This window comes from Ictidomys tridecemlineatus, chromosome 15, assembly GCF_052094955.1.
Source record: "Ictidomys tridecemlineatus isolate mIctTri1 chromosome 15, mIctTri1.hap1, whole genome shotgun sequence".
NCBI classification, from domain to species: domain Eukaryota; kingdom Metazoa; phylum Chordata; class Mammalia; order Rodentia; family Sciuridae; genus Ictidomys; species Ictidomys tridecemlineatus.
Window position 1 is genome coordinate 7310361 of NC_135491.1, and position 23447 is coordinate 7333807.

Sequence of the window (23447 nt, forward strand, 5' to 3'; positions counted from 1 at the left end):
AGTTTCCCAAAATGCCCTGGGGACAGCACCCTCTGCCTCCGGAATGAGGATGCTGTCCCTACCCTTGCTGGCCTGGTGAAGGGTGCGCTGGTGGTCCAGCCAGCTCCCTGGAGAAAGAGCATTTCTGTCACTCCCCAGTTCACGGTGTCCTCAGATGTGCCGCCATGACACGTTTCATGCATTCGGTGGGTGTTTAATCAAGCTGTGTGCTGCGTTCCGCTGGGGACAGGGGTAGGCACCTCTGACTTCGAGGAAGTAGTTCCCATCCTGTTCTGCTTCCTGTTGTCCCTTCTGTTGAGAGGGAGGGAGGGTAGGGGTGGGGGACAGGGAGAGAGCAGGTGGGGGCTTGTCACTGCCTGCTTTAGAACTTGCAGCCCTGAAGGAATTCCGTCAGTTCGATTTGTGCAATCAATATGGCCTCTCGTGACTTTGCAGAGGTCCACCTGCCACCTGGCCTGAGAGGAGTGAAGTGCTGACCTGTGTCCCATGTGGATGAACCCCAGAAACGTGACAAGTGGATGAAGCCAAGAGTTTCAGTCAGATTTTCCGTCGCTGTGACTAAAAGGCCTGACAAGAATGGTTTTAAGGAGGAAGAGTTTATTTGGGGCTCCTGGCGTCAGAGGTCTGAGTGGACGGCTGGCTCCATTGCTCTGAGCCCACAGTGAGGCAGGATGTCATGGCAGACGAGTGTAGTGGAGGGAGGGGGCTCAGGACATGGCCACCAGGAAGGGGTGAGAAGAGAAAGGGAGAGTGTGCCCCTAGAGACCCACCTCCTCCAGCTACACCCCACCTGCCCGCGGCCACCAGCCAGTGAGTCCACTCAAGTGGACAGATGCCCTGGACGGGTTAGGCGTCTCAACGTTATCATCTCACCTCTGAACTTCCTTGCATTGCCTCCCGCATGAGCTTTTGGGGGACACCTCATATCTAAACCATAACATCTGCCCTGCGACATGTCTGGCCAGGCACCGTTCTAATGCTTAGGGAGGCGCCGTCCCTGCCCCAAATCCCGGGCTGATGAGCGTGGGAGCCTGGGGTGGCCGGGAGGATTAACCTCGGCCTGGCACACCAGCCACCGCCGCCGGCTCTGTGAGTGGACTAAGGAGATTTACCCTCCCGGTGATGAGGAGGGCCTCAAGGGTCATGAGGCCTGTGTGAGCGTGTGCCCGGCATGCACAAGGCCCCGGGCTCCACCCCAGCACCGAGGAAAAGAAAAAGGAGGAAAAAAATTCTTGTGATAAGTCTGAAAATCTCGTGAGCGTCCTGCTGAGTTTTGGGAGGAAACGCAGCCAGTGAGCCCCGCCTCCCCAGCTCTTCCAGTTCCAGTTCCAGCTGAACTCAAGGTCAGGGTGAAGGGGGGCAGAGGGAGGTGCACACCAGAGTCCACTTCCGGTTGGGCTCAACCCCTGGAAGGAGCCGTGGCCCTCAGACCCCGGCTGGGTTGGTTCAGTTCTCTCTGCCACCTTAGTGGGCTCTGAGATTCTCAGCTACTCAGACTTCAGAAGCAGGGGTTCTGCTGCTAGGTCACTCCGGGGCCACAGCCACGTAGCTCTTGGCAGCTTCCCGGGTCCACTCTCTGCTTGACTCCCTGACAGAACCCAGGCCTGGGGCCAGGGCCAAGAGAAAATTTAGTCTCTCACCTGTGTCTCCATGTGCGGAGCTGAGGATGGAGCCCGGGCCTCACATTGCACCAGCCCTCTGGGGGGTCTCAACATTCAGCTGGCGGACACGACACTCTATCCACTCCCCAGGGCTCCTGTACAACAGGGCGACACAAACTGGGTGCCTGGGAACAGCAGGAAGCATTCCTCATACAGTTCTTGATGCCAGAAGTCCACCTCTGCCCCTGTCAACCTGCGGCATTTGCCCCTTTGTGTGTCTGGGTGGCCCCTGGTCCTAATGGACCAAGGCCCCTTTACTCCAGCATGACCTTGTCTCGACTACTACATCGGCAATGACCCTATTTCCAATTTAGGTCACACTGTCTGAGATACTGGAGGTTAGGACTCCAACACAGGAATGTCGGGGTGGGGTGCACAGTTCAGCCCGTGACCTGCATGTACTGTGGGTTCAGTGCCATCTGAGGAGCTGGGCATGGTGGCTTGGGGAACCTACGTGGCGCCTATCCTGCTGGCTTCCTTCCTGCCCCTCTGCCGAGGGACAGGAGTGGTTTCTTGGCACTGGCCAGCTTCTGCTTTGGAACTTGCAAATGAGGTGGGGAGCTCAGTAAATATTTGTCAAATGAATAAATGCAACTTATGATTGGCAGTTTGCCAACTTCTACTGGGCTTTTATAAAAGAGAAGCTGTGGCTGTCCTCATTCAAGCAACACCCAACACACGGGGAACAGAGTGGGGCCCTTCGTGTCCAGATCACACAGAGCTGAGTGCCACATGACAAGTGACATGCCCAGCCCACAGTAGCCAGCTTGGGGCCTGCTCTGTCCCACTCCCTCCTGGCAGAGGCCCTCAGAAAGGGCCCAAGACAAGGAGGCTGCACGACGGGGCTCCCAGATCTTCACCCACATCACCCCCAGGATGCCGAGGAAAGACCAGAGCAGGGAAGTGGCACTTGACTCCCTGCCCCGGAATGTCCCCAGCTCCATTTGTGTCAAGGTGTCTGCCGTGTGTCTGCATCATTCTCAGTGAGCCAACACAGATCCCCAGTGATTTCAGTGTCCCAGTAAGAATGTCAACGTGGGAATCTTGTGAGATCAGGATCCACGTACAAGGAACACTCAGACTGGGCCACCTGGGCTGAGCTCCACAGTATGGTGTCAGCAGCACGGGTAGGATCGCAGGTCAGCGAGGCAGCACAGCTCCAGAGGGCCAGTGACCGTGGGAAGTGGTGACCATCCTTGGGAGACCAAATAATCTGACCTTATTGTCCCTCCTTGCTCCACTTCTGGACAGGACTCCGCTGACCCAACACAACAGGTGGCCATAGGGCCACAGGTGCCATCGATTGGCCTCTAGGAATGCGGCAAGTTGGAGGAAGTGGAGGAGTCAGCAGGGGGTGGCATATGAGTGTCTACTTGGGGGGGGAATCCGGGCACAGCCCTCACCCAGGGGTCAGGACCCCAGATTCCTGTTCCCTCCTGCTGGAGTCTCTCCACAAGGGTGATGTGAGGAAGATCCTGGTTGCTGAGGGCCAGTCCTGAGAGGATGAAGGGAAAAGGGAAGGGGACCCTAGGGAACCAGCTAGGAATCACAGAAGACCACCATATGGCTGGATTGTGTCCCCACAAAATCTCAAGCCCCAGCCCCCAGAACCTTAGCATGGGGTCATGGGATGTAATTAAATGAGGTTGCTATGGTGGGCTCTGATCCAGCCTGGTGTCCCCATAAGAAACCAGATGAGGACAGACACCCACAGGGCAGATCATGTGAAGACACAGCAGGAGACATGTGAGGACAACACAGGCGAGGAGGGAGGCCTGAACAGATCCTGCCTTGGGCCTGCGAGGAGCTGCCCTGCTCACCCTCCACCTGGACTTCTGTCCGCCATGACTGTAAGACAATCGGTATCTGTGGCTTGAGCCGGGGTGTGCTGAATCACCAAGCTCCAGGACCCCACCTCCACTTGGGGGATACAGGCCCTGGTGCAGTCCCCTCCCACGTGGAGGCGGAGCTGCTGTCTGGAGTGACAGATGGGGCAGGGGTGACAGTACGTCCTCTGAGGCTAGGTCACCAAGGCCTCTGCAGCTTCCTGGCTCTGGAGGAACTGGCTGCACATTGCAAGGACACTCAAGTGGCTGGCAGAGGTCATGTCCAGGACCAGCACCAACCCTCCAGTCATGGGAGCAGATCCCCGGCCCAGCTAACACTGGAGGGCCATCTCCTGGCTGCTCGACACAGCCGCGCAGCTCGGCCCCCCAGAGACCGCGTGAGAAAGCAAGTGTTGTCCATGTCTTAAGCACCAGGTCTCAGGGTGCTTTGCCACGTGGCAGGGAAGAGGTGGCAGAGACCTGCCGTGCCCAAGCCACTTTATAGCCAACGCCACACCTGACCACCCTGTCAAGGACGGAAGGAAGGAGCCAGGCCCAAGACGACTCTGAGAAGGCACATTAGCACTCCATGGGGATGAGGGGTTGGGCTCTGGAAGTGAGCCCAAGAATGGCAAGTCAAACACCTGGAGATGGTGTCATGCAGGAAAGAAAGTGACAGAGATGGTCCCTAAACCAGGGCACCTGGTAGGAATTTTAAGTGAATTCAAATGATTTTGTTATGATTTTTAAAATACCCATAAAGGAGCATTACACCAATAACATTCTGGCATCTCCATGTTTTAAAATACACTGAACTTATGTACAACTATAATGCACCAATATAAATGTGGGAAAAAAGTAAAAATAAAATTCCTATTAACAACAACAACAACAACACTGAATACAGGAAAACCAGCTGTGTAGCCACCTAACCCCACTTCTGTCTGTGCTATGGTTGGAATGTCCCCACCAAGACTCTGGGTGGCAAGTTACTCCTCATTGTGAGGGAGGAGAGTGGGGAAGTTAAGCTAGCTATGAGCCTGGGGGTGGGACCTTTGGAAGGCAACTGAGGTAAGAGGTCACAGGACAAAGGGCCAATCCCAGGGGACCATGGCTTCACAAAAGGGCAGACCTGAGCCAGGACCTTCAGTCCTGCCATGTCATGACCCGGCTGCAAACAGTTGCCAGCACCATATTATAGGCCTTGGGGCCTCAAGAACCTGCCTTCTTTATACTCTTCCCACTCTGTGACCCTCAGTTACAGCAATGGAAGACAGGCCTGGGCAGGCCACGCTGGGATTGCTCAGAGTGGCAATGAGGTCCCAGGGGCTTAGGCAGAGCAGGGGTGAGGCGTCTGTTGCCAGTCACCGTATCTGCAGGCAGCTGCTGAGATGGCTGTGGTCTGGTCTCCATAGCCCTTTAGGGTCAGGCTGTCACCCATGACAATGTGCACCCCGAGTCTTTGTGGCCGGGGCTGCCAAGGTGAGGCATTCTCGCCCTGGATCGGCCGCCCTGCAAGGGAACAGCCTCCCCACTGAGGACACCTCCAAGACCCAGTACTGCATCCTGCCATCCCTTGCATTCCGTCATGGGAAGGCCCATGGATGCAAAGCCTTGAGTTCCTGGAGCTCCAGGGCAGGAATGGCCTCCACAGAACCCCCTAGGATCTGATATGGAACATGGGGACTCCATGCTACCAGTGCTGCAACAAAGTAAGGTTCTGTGTGAGAGCGCTCCAGGCACTCGTCAGGCCACATACCTGGCGAGTGGGTATGGTCCACTGGCCCTCAGCAACCAGGACCTTCCCATACCCACACATCCCCCGATTCATAAGCAAGAGCCCTACATGAACTTGTGGATTCTCATGTGTTACTGCTAAGTTCTGCCTGCGTTCATCTTCAAGGTGTCACACTAAGGCACAGAAAGATGAAGACATTTGTCCAAGGTCACTCAGCTATGAAGTAGAAAAGGCAAATTCAAATACCACCTGGACTCCGACATTCTGAATTGCAATTCCCCCCTCCACAACACACCCCAGAGGCCCAGGACAGGGAGAGCTAAGCAGGCCTAAAGGCTGCTCTGCTGGACCTGTCTGAGGTCCGCAGCAATGCCCACCCATTCTGGCAGGAAAGCCGCTTGTGGCTTAAAGACCATATGGAAGGGGGAGTTGGGCAGGGTGAAGTTGGCCAGGTAGACAGTGTCCCCACCTGTGAGATAGGCGGCCCAGATCCCGAAGGTGCCCACGGTGATGATACTGTGGTTGCACTGCGTGAGCAGCGCAAAGTCCCTGGCGGGGGAGCCTTGAAGGCCGTTGCCAGCAAACACCACGTCTCCAGGAGAGCTGTCGATGCTCTGCCGGCACCAGGCCATGTCGTCACTGGTGACCACGAAGACGGGGGAACGGTAGCGGGCTCGGAACCAGTCCAGGGCCTGCTGCAGGTAGCCTCTGTCGGCCAGCACGCCCTTCCACACCTGGGGCATGACACGAATGTAGTCCCCCCGGCGCACGTGCACCCCCACAAAGGTCATCCGCCAGGCCTGCGTGGCCTGCAGGGCCTGGAGGAACTTCTGGGCCTCTACGCGCACGTGCTCGTGCAGGCTGAACTCCTGCAAGATCTCCTGGCGCAGGTGGTGGTAGAAGGTCCAGGAGCAGGGGTAGCCCGTGAGGCGGACATAGCGCCCTGGGATGTGGCGGTACTGCGCCTCCATCCAGTCGTTGAGGTGGTAGTTCCGCCACGGGACGCTGCGGGCCGTGGCGCTGTGCAGGACGGGCAGCGTGATCCTGAAGATGGGGGCCAGCGTGCTGTGCATCTGCGCGGGGATGTAGGCGGGCCGTCCATTGAGCTTGGCGAGGGCGTACAGCGTGGCGTACTGGCCCATCTGGTTCCCCAGGCGGCCTTTGGAGTTGATAGTGAACATGCCCTCCTGGGGGTGGTGTCTGGGGACCACAACCACCTGGGCTGAATATGCCCAGGGGGCAGGTACCAGAGCCAGGCGCCGGTGGCAGTGGAAGATGGTGGACACCACAAAGACAACAAAAAGGAAGTAGAAGGTGGAGAGGGAGGGGCAGGTGGCTCCAAACCCCTTGGCTGCAGGGAGAGAGAGGACAAGAGTCAGGAGGGGCGAGTGGGGTGCAAGCCACGCTCACTGCTTCCAGTTCAGGATCCCCAGGCGTCGGCAGTCTGAAGCGCCATGCGCAAGCCTGACAGCACAAATGGGGCGTCCTCCCGCAAGCGCAGGCCCCGCCCAGGCCCTTACCAGCATCACACCTGACTGGCCAAGTTCCTGTACCTCTTAAGCTTTTCTCACCTATTAGTGTGAGTAGGTCCACCATTTGGAAATACTAATATCCAGCCGTATTCTACCTGCAGTTGCAGCTAGTTCTATGGTCCCACCTGACGGCACTACCTCTTGGAGTTGCATGAGAATTAAATGTGATACAGTGGTTCTCTCCTTTCATTTTACACAGATTTGACTACTGAAGGTCAAATGTGGTCTGAAAATATTGAATGGGAAATTCCAGAAATAAGCAATTCAGCTGGACAAAGTGGCACACACTGCTAATCCCTGCGACTTGGAAGGCTGAGGCAGGAGGATCTCAAGTTCAAAGCCGGACTCAGCAACTTTGCAAGGTCCTGTCTCAAAATAAAAAATAAGAAGGGATGGGGATGTGGCTCCATGGATAAGCACCCCTGGGTTCAATCCCTAGCATAAAAATAAAAAAGCAATTTATAAACTTTAGATTTCATGATGAACCTTTCACCTTCCCACTCTGCCAAGTTGTTCCCTCTGTCCTGCGTGTTCACACTGAGAAGCTCCCCACCTGTCAGTCACCAGGGACTGCCTGTCAGCATCCCAGCACCTGTGTTCAAGTCACACTTATTTCACTACATAATGGCTCCGAAGTGCAAGAACAGTGGTGCCGACAGTTCAGATACGCCAAAGAGAAGCCACAGAAGGCTTCTTTTAAGGGAACAAGTGTAAGTAAGTACAATAAGGCAGTTATAGGTAGAGACAGGTCACATTCTCCTCTTGTGTCAGTGTACTGTTATAACTGTCCTACTTGTTAGCTATGGCTGCTCATCTCTTACTGTGCCCAATTTAGAAAACTCAAGCTTCATCACAGGCATCTATGTACATACAAAAAAACAGTACATTTAGGGTTGGGCACACCTGTGGTTTCAGCATCCATTGGGGAACTGGGAATGTAGCCCGCTCCCTGGTCCAGCCAGCCAGAGGACTTCTGTGCCTTTGTAATATACTTCAGTTCAAGCACACAGAAAAACTCATACATGTTGTAAAATAAATACTTCCAGACAACTGTGCTAGAGGCAGAGAAGCAAACAGAACCAAGGAGAGGAATCCTTGCTCCACCACCTTAGCGCATCGCGTCCCAGTGGTTGAGCAGAGGCAGTTCACTGGCAGGCCCGGCCCCCTGCTGGCCAGCAGCCCTGAGTGCAGCTGGGTTCTGACCTCCTGGGCCTCAGTCTCCTCCTTATATAACATGGGACTAGCCAAGGCACCCACAATGCTAAGTGCCAAGTGTTTCCTGTTGCTGATAGCAGGTGTGAGGGTTTTGGATCTGGATAGGCTCCTGCAGGCCTCACCCAGTCAAATATGGTAAAAGTACCACAGTGCTGGTTTCTGGCCCAGGACCCAAGGGACTAGCAACTGCCACCTCCTTCCTCTAGAATATAGTTAGCTTTTAAATGTAGATTTGCAGGGCTGGGGATAGAGCTCAAGCGGTAGCGCACTCACCTGGCATGCGTGCGGCCCGGGTTCGATCCTCAGCACCACATACAAACAAAGATGTTGTGTCCACCGAGAACTAAAAATAATAATAATAATAATAAATATTAAAATTCTCTCTCTCTCTCTTAAAAAATAAAAAAATGTAGATTTGCAGTAAGCAACCCTCTTCTTTTTTTGGTAATCACTTTACTGAGATGTAATCACATACATTTAAAGTGTATAATTTTGTTTACATCAGTTCAATTCACAGTAGCTAAATTGTGGAACCAACTTAGGTGCCCTTCAACAGATAAATGCATAAAGAAACTGTGGTACATATACACAATGGAATATTACTCAGCCTTAATGAAGAATGAAATAATGGCATTTGCAGGTAAATGGATAGAGCTGGAGAGTATCTTTTTTAAAATATTTATTTTTTTACGTATAGATGGACACAACACAATGCCTTTATTTTTATGTGGTGCTGAGGATCGAACCCGGGTCCCGCCCATGCTAGGCGAGAGCTCCACCATTGAGCCATAATCCCAGCCCCTGGAGAGTATTTTGCTAAGGGAATAAGCCAATCCCAAAGAACCAAAGGCCAATATGTGAATGTTGATCCATAATGTTGCCAACATGTGAGATGTGAATGTTGATCCATAATTGGAGGGTGGGGCAAATGAAGAATGGAGAAACTTTGGATTGGGAATAGGGAGTGAGGGGAGGGGAGGGGGTATGGGGGGGAAGATGGTAGAATGAAATGAACATTATTACCCCATTACTCTATATACAAATGGTATGACTCTACATCATGTACAACCAGAGAAACGAAGTTGTGCTCCATTTGTATAAAATGAGTTGAAATGCATTCTGCTGTCATGTACAACTAATTAGAATAGTAATAAAATAAAGTGTATAATTTTGCTTTATACAGTAGTGCATGCCTATAATCCCAGCTTTTCTGGAAACTGAGGCAGGAGGATTGCAAGTTAGAGACCAGCCTCAGCAACTTAGCAAGACCCATCTCACAGTAAAAAATTAAAAAGCGTGGGGTAGAGCATCCTGGGTTCAATCCCCAGTACTACCCCCCCCAAAAAAATTGCACAATTTCACAGCTTTCGGTATGTTTTCTAACTTTTAAAATACCTACATCAAGGGCTGGGGATGTGGCTCAAGCGATAGCACGCTCACCTGGCATGTGCGGGGCGCTGGGTTCCATCCTCAGCACCACATAAAAATAAAGATGTTGTGTCCATCAAAAAACTAAAATTGCTAGTAAATCAATAAAACTCTGTTAAAAAAAATATCTACATCATCCCCAAAAGAAACCCTACACCTTTAACCACCTCACTTCCACCCTCCTGCCGTCCCCTCCAACTAAGGTGCTTTGGATTTTCTCTTTTCCTGTCTCTGTGGACTTGCTGATTCTGGGCTTCGTGTAACAAAAGCGTAGGCTACACGTGGTCTGTGTCTGGAGTCCTCCACTTGGTGCCCTCGAGCTCTGCAGGCCCACCCAGGTGGCCTGTGTCAGTGCTTCACTGCTCTGTGATGGCTAAGAACATGCCGGCTCTGAGGGCCCTATCTTGCCTGGTCATCCTCAGCTGGTGGGCACTCCAGTCGCTGTCCCGTATGTCCATGAGGCTCCTGTGTGAGCTCTGCGTGTGTGGTCTTCATGTCCCTCAGGTATCTGCCTGGCGTTGGCACTGCTGGGGCACCGAGTCACTGTAGTCAATCATTTGGCCTTCAGGTCGGTCCTGCCCTGGCTCCACTAGACTTGACTGGGCTCTGTGACCGTGGCTCCCTGTCCCTCTGAAGGAATAGATGACCTCTCTCCAGGGCTCCCACCCACAGTCTTCACTCCCAGCTCCACTGTTTCTCTCCCCTCATTCACTCTTCTGACCAGCTCTGGAGTTCCTCAGGCTGCCTCCGTTCTCATCCTCCTATATGCAAGGGCGCCTTCCTTTATTAGTCTGAGCCCTTTGGGAAATCTGAACATTGTTGGCCCTCTCTGAATGCCTCAAGTTTAATATGGCTCCCCAAAGAGGTCAGTAAGCTCTTACAAGAGACATGACTCCTTCTTCCCTCTACACACACACACACACAGAGAGAGAGAGAGAGAGAGAGAGAGAGATGCACAAGAAATGCTTTGTTGGCTGCTTCACATTCCAAAAAGCAAATTAAATCTATCTGAGCCTCTCTTCTCTGAGCTGATGAAAATTCTGTCCCATCTATTTCTTTTATTTTTTAATAGGATCCTTGTCTTGTTTTATTTTATTTTAGAGAGAGAGACAGAGAGAGAATTTTAATATTTATTTTTCAGTTTTCAGCGGACACAACATCTTTCTTTGTATGTGGTGCTGAGGATGGAACCCGGTCCGCACGCATGCCCGGTGAGCGCGCTACCACTTGAGCCACATCCCCAGCCCTCGTCCCATCTGTTTTAATACCACCCGCCCAACTCAAGGTTCTTCCACTGAGAGAAGCTAATGCTGCTGCAGCCAGGCCCCAGGTGAGTCCCAGGCTGGCACCAGCAGAGTGGGGACCAGAGCCTGGGCCAATTGGGAGGAGACACTGACTCAGGACCAGAGTGCATCCTCCAGGGCCACCTCATGGTGTGTGGCCAGAGTAGCCCCATGGCCTCGTGCTCAGAAAGGCTCCCTGGTGGAGTCTGACATCCTGCTGCTGCATCTTGAAGTTCTTTGTAAATGCTGGTCAGGCACCAAGTGGACGACATGCTGCTGGGGCCCTCCAACCCCGTTGCTTGCCCTGAGGGGGCCCTCTGAGCACCATCTACTGGGATCTCCTGTGCTCCCCCTCATGGCTGTTTGTCAGTCTCAACAACCAGGACACCCCCACACACACTAGCCTGCTGTCCTGCTCCCTATGTCAGTGGAGGGTGGCAGAGACCCACCTGAGCCATCTGGTGCCAACACCTACCCTGAACTGACTGCACCTATTTGCAGATGTCCCTCTTCTGAGCTCAACACTAATACCATGTCTGATAACAAGACAACCCAGATCCACTGCGGGTGTCACACAGGGCGTGGTCTGGACACTCGCAGCAGGGCCGAGGGGGTGAAGGTCCCAAAGGGAGCACCTCAGTCTTCCAGCTCGGGGATGTTTCCTGGGCTCTGGAGGCTTCTAGACCATCCCCTCCTCCTCCCGTCTTGCAGGAGCCTTCAGGGCTTCTAATGGCCTGGGGCACTGCAGCTATTAAGAACAAAGGAGGAAGGAGGAGGCCCACCGGGAGGAGAGTTTAGGGACCTCTTGTCCTACAAGGAAAACCAAGGTGGCCTGAGCCTCCGGAGTCCTCTCTACAGCAGGACTCCCTGTGCACCAGCACTTCCGGGGCTGCAGGGCTCCTGTCCCAGCACTCAGAGGGGCTGCCCTTGCCTCCTTCAGACCTCAACCCAAATGTTCCCTTGTTGTCCCACTGAAACCTATAGGACTCCCACCACCCCAGCAACCACCCCCTGCTTGCTGGCTTCTCCCCTCACCCCACCCCTCCCCCTTGATGGAACCCAGAGGCTGGGGGACTCTACCACTGAGCCACATACCCAACCCTTTTTATTTTGAAACAGGGTCTCTTTAGGTTGCCCAGACGGGCCTCCAACACTCCCTCTCTTGCCTCAGCTTCCAGAGTCGCTGGGATCACATGTGTCCTTGCCAGGCCCGGTCCCCTGGCCTGCCTTTGCTCTGAAGCACTTGATACCCTCTAGGAGTTTATAGGAAGAAAGTGCTCAAAAGAAAGTGCCTTTTGTCTCTAGGTGACCTCTGGAGGGCCAGCGCCCGGAGGTACTGTTCACTGCCCGTCCTGCTGTCGGGCAGCAGAAGGAGCGTGCTCAGGACTCCTTGATCAGCTAGTCATGACTCTTGCAATATGCCACTCTGTCTCTCACGCATCCCTTGCCCAGGTTCCACAAGGCCCCCTCTGACGGGGTCTCTTGGCCCCAATCGGATATGGATTTTTCTTGAAGCTAATCCCTCCTCACAGCTTTAGGAATTAACACCCATCTTTTAAATCTGATGTCCCTGCCCTTGATCCTCCTGGATTATGTACCTGAGGGTCACCCAGAACCAGAATCGTGGTTGCACCCCACCCCAGAACAGCATGGGGCAGGGAGTACCCTGATACCTGTCAGGCACAGCCCCGCTGAGCCACAACAAATGCCAGGGTCCTCAAGGCCAAGGAGCAGCCAACGCTGAGCACCATCCTGGGACTGGAGGCCTCTGCTTTCCCCAGAGGGAAGCTAGAAAACTTTATTTTTCTAGTTACCACCATTCACATGGGCAATTCAACATTTGCACAAGAATCTAAAAACAAAAGCGGCTGGGGATCAAGGCCCCCTGTTGCTGGGGAGTCTTTGAGCCCTGCCCCTGGTGCTCCCCACTTTCTCCTAGGCCCCCCCAGAACCCACAGGCCTGAGGTGCTCTGCTTCTCCACTGCTCTCCCCGCCCTCCCATCCCAGGCATTGAGTTCTCTGAGTTTCCCTGCAGCTGACCTGATCCTTCCAAGAACAGATTTTTAGGACTTGAAAGCAACTGACCTCAATGCTTTGTTAGCCCACAGGCGACACCAGGTTCCTGCAAGGATGAGGAGGGGTGGCTGGGGTCAGCAGAATTCCCCATGGCCAATGCCCCACCTCAGCCTGAACAGCCCACAGGTCAGCCCTCCCAAATTGCAGCCGTGGCGCCACACAGCTGAGCCACGCCCTGGGGAGTTGGTAGGCTGGGGCAAGTGGGAGTGGACCCAGGACCCCAGCCACCCATCCTACCTGCCTGGAGCCTCCTCCACCCACCTGCCTGGGGCCGCCCAGCTGTGGACCCACCAGGGGCAGCGGTTCTCTGGTCCCACATGGTCTCCGGTGTTGTGGCTGGCAGGGGTCCCTGTGGGGAGAGTGTGGCTGTGGTTGGCGAGGGGACTAGGGCGGCGGGGGTGGGGGAGGTGGTGTAGGATTCTGCGGGCTCTGCTCAAAGCTCCCGCCCAGAACCCCCACGAGCCTGGCCTGAGCACAGCTACTCGTCACTCCTTCCTGAGAGCCCACCGCGGCCAGTCGAGCTCCTGCAAAGGCAGCGCAGTGGGGACCGACTACAGGACGCTCTTCTTGTTGCAGGTTTGGCTGACTACAGGGCTTGAGGCTGGGATGGGGTGCACACAAAGGGAGGGAAGCCTGGGTCCCCATAGACCCCACTACCCAAGCCAGGCAGCGGCTGGTCTTCTGGGATCCCATTGGACCTACCTGCTCTGAAGGGTGGGGTGGGCTACAGGCCCCCAGGGGTAAATGTGGGGATGTGATAGCAGGCACCACGCAGGCAGGGGCTGGTTTCTGTGTCCCAGGAGCACCAGGGTACCCACACCCTGGTTCCCCAGGTGCTAAGGGCCAGAAGGCAGGACTCCCTGAACCACCTAGCAAGGGGGATGTTCTCACACAGGGTGAGAAGGGGGTGAGGGTTCCTTAACAAGGCTGGGGCCCAGGGGCCCAGTGAGCTGCCACGAGAGCAAAATGGCGCCAGGCTCACTGGGGACAGTGTCGGTAGTCCGGGGCGGGGGAGGCAGGTCCGCATGGCAACAGCAGCTTCCCACCAAGGGTGCCCCAGAGACCCCAGCCCAGGTGCCAGCTTGGGTGTGGATTCAGAGCCAGGCAGGAACCCAAGAAAGATCCCTACTCCGAGTGGGCTGCTCCCCGGGCGCTGGTGTTCGGGAGAGAAGGGAAGGGCCAGTTGAGGGCTGAGTCCTTCCCAGCTCCTGCCTTGCCCTGGGGTCTGTCTGGATTTCTGCTCCCCGAGGGGGATCTGGCATCTGGCACCCTCCTCTCCCACCCTCCCGCTTGTCTCTGCTCCCTCATTACCCACCACCCCCAACATCTGCTCCCCCATCTGCTCCAGGGACCTGAGGACGGATGGAGAGTGTGGGGACTCTGATTCCTGGGCCCCGCTGAGGCCTAGAGTGGCTGGTGGGATGAGATGATCAGAAAGTACCAGAAATCTAACCTCAGAATCCCACTCCAGGTACTCCAGGGAACCCAAGCATTTGCCTTCCCAGCCCCACAGGATTCTGCAGACCCAATTTTCAGCCCCAGAGAGACCCTGGCTGCCACCCACCCCTAGGCCACCATCCTGCCCTTTGCTCCTCTATGGCTTTGCACTGGGGTGGCTGAGAAAGGGTTAAGGAGCTGGGGGTGGGTGGCAGGGAGGCCTGTGTTTGGTGATAATCCCCTCCGTGCCCAGGGTGTGGAGAACAAGGTTAGGGCCCCACATGGGAAAGGGCCTCCCTCTGATCCCTGTGGGCTGGGGCCTCAGCCCTTCAGATCCCCCACCCTGCTGCTTCTGATCCCCTGCAGGGGGGTGGGGCACCTCCAGCTCTGCCCACCCCCACCCCAGGCCTGTGGGCTGTCTGCTGTCCATGGCTGTCCCAGCGTGTCACCTGCTTGCCCCTTTGGCCCCCAGGATCTCCCACCTTCCTGTGAACTCTGGGTGCCCAGCCCTGTCCTGTCTCTGCCTCCCACGTCTGGACCTTCCCGTGGGTCTCTCCACCCATCTCTCTGTCTCTGCTTCTGTCTTTTTTCTGTTTCTTTGTCTCTGAGTCCTCTCTCTCTCTCTCTGCTTTCCCCAGCCCTGTTCCCCATGTCTCTCCTTAGTCCCTCTCTGGGTTTCCACATCTGTGGCCTCTGCTGGTCCACCCCTCACCCACTCCCCAGAGGCCCTGCTCTTTCGACACTGACGGATAACTCTGGGGTGTTAAGCTACGGATTAGTTCAGGCAAAATTCTCGATTTTGCTTGCGTTCTTTCCCCTCTGGGTTATGTAAACAGTGATTCTCCCCAGATGGAACTATTTTCCTCGCTTCAAAGCAATCGGGGAGGGGATTTGGGTAGGGCTGGGGTGGAATGCTGGGGTTCCCCAGGGCACCTTGGGGAGCAGGGTGGAGGCTGATGGCTGAGGTCCCACCCAGCCACCTCTCCTCCTAGGTGCTGGCTCTACTGGGATCATGCCCGTGACCTTTGCCCTCTTGTTCCTCCTAAGCCGGGCAACCTCGGACCCATGCTATGATCCAGGGGGACGCCCTCGCTTCTGCCTTCCACCAGTGACCCAGCTGACAGGTGGCATAGCAGCCTCCTGCCCCCAGTCCTGTACCCTTTCCCCAGGGACTAGTCCTGGCCCTGGGGCCACCTGCAATGGCAGTCTGACCCTGGATTTGGATGGCCCCTTCCTCCTGACGTCTGTCAGCCTGCGCTTCTGCACCCCAGGACCCCCAGCCCTAGTTCTATCTGCGGCCTGGGCTGCAGGGGGTCCCTGGAGGCCTCTGTGGCGCAGACCTGCCTGGCCTGGGGCTTTGGGGGGTCCTGAGAGGGTCATCTTTCGCTCCCCACCAGGCCCTAAGGCCAGGGTGGTGGCCAGCCACCTCCGTGTGGAGTTTGGAGGCCGAGCAGGGCTGGCAGCAGCTGGCGTGAGAGGCCGCTGCCAGTGCCATGGCCATGCGGCCCGCTGTGCTGCCCGTGCCCGGCCCCCGCGCTGCCGCTGCCGCCACCACACCACCGGCCCAGGGTGCGAGAGCTGCCGCCCATCCCACCGAGACTGGCCCTGGAGGCCTGCCACGCCCCGGCACCCCCACCCCTGCCTGCGTGAGTCCTGGGGCCCCCTCGCAACTTGTTGGTCCTATGTCCCCAAGGGCACAGGATGCTCTCATCCATCCCTGGCTGGGTGCAGGTGCTCAGGTAGTAGACTGGGCAGAGGGACATTTCCTGACTCCAGCCAACCTCACAACAATCACGAAACGTGCCAGCTCAGCGTGGCATCAAGCCCATTTCTAGATGAGCAGGCAAGGCTGGAGGTTGGGAGTCCTTTGCACAAAGACACACAGCTACCATGAGTGACAGAACCAGGACCCAAGCTCAGGAAGTCCAGGGCCTCAGCTCCCGCTTGCCAAACTCCCACTGGGTGCTGTCACCTGAGTGCTCTAGGGTGGCAGACAGAAGCCCAGTCTCGGCAGCCCAGATTGCCTGGGCGTGAAACCCAGCTCCTCTGCTTACCAGCTGTGTGACCTCGGGCAAGTGACTTAACATCTCTGTCTCACTTCCTTCCCTCCGCTGAAAAGTGGGAATAGTAACAGTGCTTCCTTAAGGTGGAAGTGGAAATCCAGTGAACTGACACACAAAAGTCTCCAGAGCAGAGTCCAGTCCACACCTGGCACAAGGAAAGCTTCCTGAGCACCTGCCATGTTACCATTCCCTGGCAAAGGAAGGAGAGCCCCAAGGGGACAGACAGGTCACTTGACTTCAAGTCTGAGTGCCAGCAAGGAGCAGGGCTGAGACCCTTCGCAGGGAGTCACACCTTCCTAGAAGCTACCACACACTGGGCCAGCCGATAATTACCCCCAGCTTCTCCTTGATGCCCATTCCCTTCAGGTGCTCCCAGGCTGCAGCTTCTAAGGTCAAGGCCCCTCCTCAGAGACCTGGTCAGCTCTTCCCACCCCACTGTGACCCTGGGTAGAGCCCAGTCCCCTACCTCCATGCGTGGGACATACTGTACCAGCAGATCATCCTAGTGGCCTCAGCTCCCAACCCTCTTCTGCCCCTACTAGAGACTTCCCTGGGGGCCAGGAGACCACCATGTTCCAGTTCTCTGCTCCCCACTGCACTAGGGCCTCCATCTGGCAGCCCCACCGGGCCTCTGAAGCAGCCAAGTCTGACCTGCTCCATCAGCCCCCCTCAGGGAAGTGAGCAAGGGAGACTCACATGTCCTGAGGGTGGGACAGGCTTCATTCTGGGCCCAGGAGCTGGGAGGTTGTCCCTCCGAATGGCCACTCAGGCTGGGTAGGGCACTGCCCTCCAAACTTGGGTGAGAGATTGACAGCGCTGTGGTGTGGGGTGGGTGGACAGGTGAGGCTAACTCCTGGGGCTGAGCAGCAGCTTTACAGACATGGCATGCAGACTCCCACTCCCCAGGTCCGAGTTTCCCGGGTGGCGGGGTGCAAGGTGAAGTGATTCCCCTCAAGTCAGATAATCTGAGTGGCAATGACACCTCTCATGTACCCCCAAACCCTGGGAGTCAGAGGTGGAGATCCCCACTAGACATGGAGCAAACCAAGGCTCAGAGCAAGTCGTTTCTCAAAGAACACACAGCCAGCTCTGCACCACGGCTCCTGGACTCCCAGGCACCTGACAGAGCAGGCCCCTCAACCCCCTTAAACCCAGGTAACTTCAAGGATGGTCTAGGCACCTCCTGCCTCAACAGCGCACTCTGGGGTGCTCACCAGAAATACAGATCTTTAGCCCAGCAGCTGCCCAGAGAGTGGGCCCTGGATTTATATTGTTTTCTTAAAATGGGGCCCTGGTAATTCCTAAAGCAGTAAGGCTTAAGGGCTACTGCTTTCAAAAACCTGATAAATGCCACCAGCAAAATAGACTGTCCTCAGATGAGCCACATGGAAGCACCCGAGTGTGGTTGCTAAGAACACAGCCTCTGAAGCCAGGATGCCTGGGTTCAAATCCTGCCTCTGACTACCACCCAGCTGTGCTACCTTGGGGCAGAGACTTCACCTCTCTGTGTCTGTTTTCCTATCTGCAAATTGGGGATGATGATAGTGGTAGCTTCACAGCCCTTTGGGGATGAAATACATCAATCACTTAGCACCTGGCATCTGACATGCGGAAGCACTCATCAGCAAGTACTTGCTCTGTGCCAGCCCCGAGTTAAGCACTTTCTATCTGCTTTATCTCACGTAAGCCTCATGAAATAAACACTACAAATGCCATTCTGCAGCCCAGGAAACCAAGCTCTGGAACACAATCAGAGGCAGACAGCGTCTGAGCTCACTGCCCACCCAGAGCTGCCCTTCCTCTTTTAGCACCACAGTTTCACAGTGCCACTCAGGAAGTCCCCAGGTCCCCTCCTGCTCACCCACTTCTGGACCAATATCCCATTTTAGAATGAGAATGAAGATGCTCTGGGACCCAGGCTCACTCAGAAGCTCCAGGCTGCGTCTTTTATATCATACCCTCTCTTTTTTCCTTTCCTGAGGGCAGGGCAGTGGGGAGAGGGCTGGAAACAGAGAGCCCGGCCCTCATGTGCCCCCCCCCCTCGCTCTAGCCTGCTCCTGCAACCAGCATGCTCGACGCTGCCGGTTCAACTCTGAGCTGTTCAGGCTGTCTGGTGGCCGGAGTGGGGGTGTCTGTGAACGGTGCCGCCACCACACAGCTGGGCGACACTGCCACTACTGCCAGCCAGGGTTCTGGAGGGATCCCAGCCAGCCTATCACCAGCCGAAAGGCCTGCAGGGGTGAGTGTGGCCAGGCCCAGAGGGCAAGGATGCAGGGCCTAGACTCCTGGGTCTGAGGGAGGAAGGGCTGGGACCTGGACTCCTGGGTCTTGGGGAGGAGGGGCATGCAGATTTGGTAAGGAGCATCTGGGTCCCAGGTACCCCATGTCCCCAGTTCCTTTCCACATGTAGCCTGCCAGTGCCACCCCATTGGGGCAACAGGAGGCACCTGCAACCAGACCAGTGGGCAGTGCTCCTGCAAGTTAGGGGTCACAGGCCTGACGTGCAGTCGCTGTGGTCCTGGCTACCAGCAGAGCCGCTCCCCTCGGATGCCCTGCCAGCGTGAGTCCTGAGGGTCAGGGCCACAAGTCCTGAATGGGGAGGGGAGGAGACAGTCCAGATCTCAGTGGATGAATGTAGTGGGACAAGTGACCTTAGGAAACAAGAACCAGGGGCTGGAGACTAAACTCTGAGCCTCAGGAATACAATCCTGAAATTCCAGATTCTTTAGTCTTAGGGAGAAGGAGTTAGGGTCCTGAACTTCTGGTCCTGAAAGAAGAAGGGTAGGGGTCCAGACTCCTGGGTCCTGGGAGAAGAGAGCAAGGGATGCTTGGAATCCTTGGGGAGCGTGGCTAAGAGGTTAAATTAAATTTCTCCTTTGGTCTCCCAGGAATTCCAGAAGCAACAACCATCTTTGCTACTACACCTGGTGCTTCCAGCTCTGGTAAGGCAGGCTGGCACAGAGATCCCTAGGCAGCAAGAGGGGTCAGGGATGGACTGATTGGGACCCAGAGTCACCAGGGGTGAGGGCACCCCGGCTGTCAATCAAGATGGACTGGAGGATGGGTGGTGCAGAAGGCTGTGGCCCAGGCCTCAGAAGTCTGACCCTCCCCAGACCCTCAGTGTCAAAACTACTGCAATATTTCGGATACCAGAGTACACATGAGCCTTCAGAGGTACTGCCAGCAGGACTATGGTGAGTGCTGGGGGGAAAGGGGGCCATGGCTGTCCAGATGACATGACGACTGCCTTCAGGCAGCACCCTCTCTGGCCTTCAATTTCCTCATCTTAAATGGAAGGGGAACTGAATTCTAAGGCCCTTCCCAATCCAGGATCTGATGGGACATGAATGGGGGGAGGAACAGTGAGGAAGGGGTCTTCACTACCTTCTTGTATCTCCTCTTCTCCTGGGTTCTTGGGCTTGCAGAGTTTCACCCGCCTCTTTAGCCCAACATCTCTGAGGGATAGAAGGCAAGAGGAACTGGTTGAGTGAAAGGGCCCCTGCTCTGTTCTACCTATCTCAGACCCCTTCCCTTTCTCTTCAGGGTTCCAGATAGCTAAGCCTTTGCTGGGTCCCCATAAAAGCCCACCTCTTGGTTCACTAATCTATTAGCCCACACTAGTCCCAAGACGCTGGGGCTGATGACCTCAGGTAACAGCTCACAGACATGCAGGAGTTCAGCTCAGCCCACAAATCCAGAACAACCCCTTCTATCTCCCCCGGTGTAGAGGATCCAGGATTCCTCCACCCTCAAGATCATGCTCTGGCCACTAGTGTCCTAGGCCTGAAGAAGGTTCTGATGGGTTCACCTGGGCCTTTTCCTCCCCTCTTACAGGGATCTCCTGCCCCACAGACCCAGCCCTCAACACTGTCCCACCTCATACTTGCCCAAATTACAACTAATGTGATCTCAACCCTCAGATTTCAGGGACTAACTTCACCCTTTTATCTACTCAAATTCATCCCAGAGTCCTTCCCCTGGCAACACCCCTCTGGCACAAGGGCTTCTCTCCTGATACCTTCTAAACCTACTGCATTAAATACAGTAGAACTAGAACTGCTGCTTTGTCCCGAGCCCCACCTACTGTAGGTTTCCCCATCCACTCTCCCTTCAATATAAGTCCTAGATCTGCTGCCTCTAATATGACCCCCAAAGCCTGTCCCAACACACCCCAGGCTCCCAGCCAGGATCCTTTCCCTATCTGGCCTCCCCTTTGTTGGGCAGCACACAGCCTGGCCCTTCCCAACCTTAATCTTGGAATCCACCTTGTAAATCCTAACCCGCTCCCTTCTAATCTCTCCCCTGCTCCTGGACTGTGTCTCCTGGGGCAGGCCTGACCCTCACTACCCAGGGCCACGTCCAGTCCTCTCACCTTTAAGGGGTCAAGGTCTCTCTCCCATGATCCAGGAAGGCCACCCCCGCCCCGGGCCCACCCGACCAGGCTGATCCCATTGCACCACCCACGCCTGACACCTCCCTCCCCGCAGTTCTGCACGCTCAGGTGCTGGCGTTGGAGACGGCCGGCCCTGCATGGCGACGGCTGGCCGTGAGGGTGCTGGCCGTGTACAAGCAGCGGGCGCGGCCTGTGCAACGGGGCGGCCAGGACGTCTGGGTGCCCGGCGCCGACCTGGCCTGTGGCTGCCTGCGCCTACAGCCCGGCACCGACTACCTGTTGCTGGGCAGCGCGGCCGGAAACCCGGACCCCGAGCGCCTCGTCCTAGATCGCTACGGCCTCGCACTGCCCTGGAGGCCGCGCTGGGCCCGGCCGCTGAGGCGGCTACAGCAGGAGGAGCGTGCAGGGGGCTGCCGCGGCCTGGAGCCTCCCTCACCCAACCCTAGGCCTTAACACTAACCAGGGCGCGCGAGGCGTCGACGCCCAGCAATGCGGAACCTGCCACGCAGCCTTCCACAGCCGCGCGCGTCCTGAGAGAGCCAATCAGAAGCCACGGAGCGCCTTACGTCACCGGCACGCGCCAGCAACGCGCAGGCGCAGGAGATTTTTCACCAGAAGGCGCCTGAGCCGGATTTTGGTCCCGTGGCCCTTCGTTTGACTTGTGACACAAGCAGTTAGTTACCCACAATAAAGTCTCAAATCTTGAGGAATTTCGTCCTCAGAGCCCAGATCTGTACTGGGAGAGTCTCTAGGGGCAAATGAAGACGGTCTTGAGGAATCTGCCCAGCTGAAGTTATCCCCGGGCTCCCTGAGACAAAGTGGCCAATCCCCTGAAAGAACTCCTGTGGCGTCATCGGGTGTTAAGGACAGGCCCAAAGAGGGGCGTGTCTGGAAAAGGCGGGAAATTTAACTTCCTTAAAAGGGACCATGGTTCCCAATTTCCAGAAAGTTCCAGATTTAGTAATTTTTCATTTCTGAGGGACCTCTGGATAGTCTCTGAGGAAGGAATAAGGGGACTTTGAGTGAATGTCTGAAGAAGGTTCTGATGGGTTCACCTGGGCTTCAAGTGCAGCCTGGACCCTTTCCTGAGAGCTGCAGAGTAGTAGGACATCACTCGGTGCTAAGCAGAATTCTATCCCTGCCCAACAGTGGGGCACCTACAGGCCACAGGGGTGGGGCCAAAAAGGCAGGAAGCAAAGTACTAAGGGATGGAAGGTTGTCATGGCCTAGCACCTTCCCTGACACTCAGACCTCTGTCCCTGCACTCACAAGCAGGCTCTTCAAATTTGAGTGACCTTTTCTGCAGAGTCACTGAGGAGGTACTTGGAGGGAGTCTTAGGGATTTGAACCTGGAAATAACATTTTTCTTCCATGAGACAAAAATGAGGCTCTCAGCAAATGGGAAGTAGGACGGGTCATGTCACACGGTGCTAGGCTGCTAGTCCTCCAGGGAACCTGGGTTTGCTCCTGGTGATGCTAGAAGAAATAGCCTCCAGGGGATAACTATTTGAGTTCCAAGCCACCAATGAAAATCCCCTTTGGCGGGGGTGGGGGGGGGGTGGGACGACACACCTCACCTTTGGCTTCCAGTTAGACCCAGGATGGGGGTATCTCTGAAGCTGAAGTCTTAGGGAGATATTATAAGAAAAGTTTCAGGAAAACTGTATAAATCCCTTCTGTTTGCCCTTTTCATTGTCTTTTGAAGTCAATTCAATTGGGAATTCACCCACCATTCCATGTTCAGTTCCAAACCCACCAGCAAGTCCCATCCGCTCCTTCAAGATTCATGTCCAGAATTCAACCATTTTTACCACCTCCATTGCTACCACCTTGGTTCAAGCCAACATCACTGCTCCCTCACAGCTACCCCTTAGAGTCTTCTTCATGCAGAAGCAGGATGACCAGTTTAAAATGCAAATCCAGAAGAATCTCTCTGCATAGCAGTCGGATTGTATCACTCCTATGCCCAACAATCAAATCCAAAGTCCTTGCCTGCCTTATAAGGCCCTATACGATCTACCCCTGCCATGTCACTGACTTCTCCTCCTCCAACTCTTCCTCATTCATGCCACTGCAGCCACACTGTCCTCCTTCCTGTTCCTGTAGAAACCAAACGCACTCTGCCCCGGGGCCTGAGACACACTTCCTCAGTAACAGCAAGCTGCTTCCACAGTCTTCCATTAATCAGGTTACCTGACGGCTTCGCATAATGAAAGTTTATTTCTTGCTCATGTACATGTCCAATGTCGGTTGGCAAGGGGTGGTTTTTCAGTCACTCAGGGACCCAGATGAGAGTCATGCACCATGGTGTGTCATCAGTTGCATCCTGTGGTACCCCCACCCCCACATCATGTGGCAACCAGAGGAAGCACTGAATTGCCTGGCATGCGTGCGGCCCAGGTTTGATCCTCAGCACCACATACAAACAAAGATGTTGTGTCCGCCGAAAACTGAAAAATAAATATTAAAAAAAATTCTCTTTCTCTCTTTAAAAAAAAATAATAATCACATCTAGAAAGTACCTTCTGCCATGTAAGCCGAAATGTATTTATCTGTTTACTCTTTGTGTTGTCATTGTTCCACTGTAACATGGGCACCATGGGAACAGGGATTCTAATTTGGTCATGGATGTATCTCTGTACCTAGAAAATTAGCTAACATAATAGGTGCACAATAAATTTTGGTTGAATGGATAAATCAATGAATGGTCTAATCTATAACCCAACCAAATCTGACATGGTTCTTCATATTGTCTGTATCATTAGTGTTCCTAATAATCCCTAAATAACAGTGAT

At 55.1% G+C, this 23447-nt stretch overlaps 3 protein-coding genes across 11 annotated transcripts in view; 2 read left to right on the top strand and 1 right to left on the bottom strand.

Annotated features, from left to right (window-relative positions):
• Positions 1 to 10679, top strand: part of Mamstr (MEF2 activating motif and SAP domain containing transcriptional regulator) — a 34832-nt gene extending 24153 nt beyond the window's left edge. For 3 of the 5 annotated variants that reach the window (XR_013430644.1, XR_013430643.1, XM_078031722.1), the window contains one exon: positions 6957 to 7228. Coding sequence is in view for 3 of the 5 variants with exons in the window: in XM_078031722.1 (XP_077887848.1) it covers positions 6957 to 7051 (95 nt within the window). In the remaining 2 variants the exon portion in view is untranslated. Of the gene's footprint in view, positions 1 to 435; positions 2269 to 6956; positions 7229 to 10541 lie in introns of those variants that run through there. The other 2 variants (XM_078031723.1, XM_021734160.3) reach the window with 2 other exon arrangements.
• Positions 4270 to 20786, bottom strand: LOC101974321 (galactoside 2-alpha-L-fucosyltransferase SEC1). Its single transcript, XM_040278808.2, has 3 exons — positions 19644 to 20786; positions 8246 to 8315; positions 4270 to 6576 (listed from the first exon to the last, which is right to left on the bottom strand). Exons 2-3 carry the CDS (start codon positions 8250 to 8252, stop codon positions 5555 to 5557), a joined length of 1029 nt encoding a protein of 342 aa, XP_040134742.1. The 5' UTR covers positions 8253 to 8315; positions 19644 to 20786; the 3' UTR covers positions 4270 to 5554.
• Ntn5 (netrin 5) lies at positions 14108 to 23349 on the top strand. 5 transcript variants are annotated; one of them, XM_021734152.3, is made up of 8 exons: positions 14108 to 14230; positions 15189 to 15320; positions 15594 to 15842; positions 18310 to 18498; positions 18670 to 18819; positions 19148 to 19201; positions 19373 to 19453; positions 20747 to 23349. In XM_021734152.3, the coding sequence occupies exons 2-8, from the start codon at positions 15209 to 15211 to the stop codon at positions 21103 to 21105; spliced, it is 1194 nt and encodes a 397-aa protein (XP_021589827.1). In that variant the 5' UTR covers positions 14108 to 14230; positions 15189 to 15208; the 3' UTR covers positions 21106 to 23349. The 5 variants fall into 5 exon arrangements, with proteins under 5 accessions (XP_021589827.1, XP_040134740.1, XP_077887847.1 ...); XM_040278806.2 differs by having other exon boundaries at positions 15189 to 15842; XM_078031721.1 differs by lacking the exon at positions 15594 to 15842.
• Positions 23350 to 23447: the final 98 nt, after the last annotated feature.